This window comes from Austrofundulus limnaeus, unplaced genomic scaffold (assembly GCF_001266775.1).
Source record: "Austrofundulus limnaeus strain Quisiro unplaced genomic scaffold, Austrofundulus_limnaeus-1.0 Scaffold1216, whole genome shotgun sequence".
NCBI classification, from domain to species: Eukaryota; Metazoa; Chordata; class Actinopteri; order Cyprinodontiformes; family Rivulidae; genus Austrofundulus; species Austrofundulus limnaeus.
Window position 1 is genome coordinate 124221 of NW_013953618.1, and position 1219 is coordinate 125439.

General features: G+C 36.0%; 1 protein-coding gene across 1 annotated transcript in view; it reads right to left on the reverse strand.

The window, feature by feature from the left end:
- Positions 1 to 321: 321 nt before the first annotated feature.
- LOC106534592 (nibrin) overlaps positions 322 to 1219 on the reverse strand; it is a gene marked incomplete at both ends in the record, with an annotated part of 5423 nt that continues 4525 nt past the window's right edge. Inside the window, 2 exon segments of the mRNA XM_014031282.1 lie at positions 322 to 371; positions 453 to 566. Of these exon segments, the coding sequence (XP_013886736.1) occupies positions 322 to 371; positions 453 to 566 (164 nt within the window).

The following is a 1219-nucleotide window of genomic DNA, read 5'->3' on the forward strand; positions in this document are numbered from 1 at the left end:
TGTGTGTGTGTGTGTGTGTGTGTGTGTGTGTGTGTGTGCATGTTTTTGCTTCACAGAAGGTCTCTATGTGAATTGTTGTTCATGATGAATTTATTAGATGAATTTATTACAGGACATGGAGACTTTTTGTTTCAGTGGGTAACCACACACCCTCCTCAAACGACTGGGCGCCTCACTACGACTGGAAATATTTTTAAGATGCACTATTAAAAAATAAGGTTGCATTTGTGACCAAATTATTTGCACTCTAGAACCCTGATTGTACTGTTTCACTGGGCTTTTATCAGCTTTGTCGGACAAACAGAAGGTTCCTGAACCCACCTGAACAGGTCATCTCCGATGGTCTCGTCCCGTCTGTTCTGACGCTCCTCCTGAACAAACAAAACAAAAACCTGTTTTTTATCATGAATTCCACAGGATGAGAAAAGGCTAAAGGTGGAGGCAGACGGTACCTCTGCTGCATCTTTCAGCCACTCATCCACATCAGAGTTCTGACTCCTGTTGTGGACCAGGAGGTCCGATCCACCGATGATGTGTGGGAGACCACCTGCACCTGGAACACGTTTCTGCCACACACATGCAGGCATATTCATGTTAAACATTAAATTAATTAAAACAACAACAAACAAATTAAAACAAAGGACAAGAACACATGAGCTAAAAATGATCATATTTATTATACATCATGGTTCATTCAATAAATGTGTCAAAAATATAGAAAATGTGAGTTAATCMCAGAGATCTGTGGTTGAAAATAAGACAGGAATATCAGCATTTTGGTAAGACTTTACAATAACTRCACCTTATTTATCCTTATCTAATCATTCATAAATGATTAATTAATCATGAAAACATCATCAAGGATGAGCCGTTCTTACAAAGCTATAAATTAACACATTTATTAATGCTTTACCCATAAAGAGTAATAAAAACACATCTATGAGCATTTACAAAAGGTATATAGAAAAGTTAATTATTCTTCAGTTATTAAAAAGATCCATGATTAGTTGTAACATTAGACTTTATTTGATAAACATTTATTTTAACTGTAGAATAAAGACTGTAAACATACTGAACACTGTTCAGCTTTTATAATTTTTTTAAACAAAATTTTTAAAAATATATTTTAACACGGACTGAGCCATTTTATTTGCACACAAAGCATTCTGGGTAAATGATGACGTGGATAGGTCCTCGGTGCGAGGCTGCTAGCGAGCTA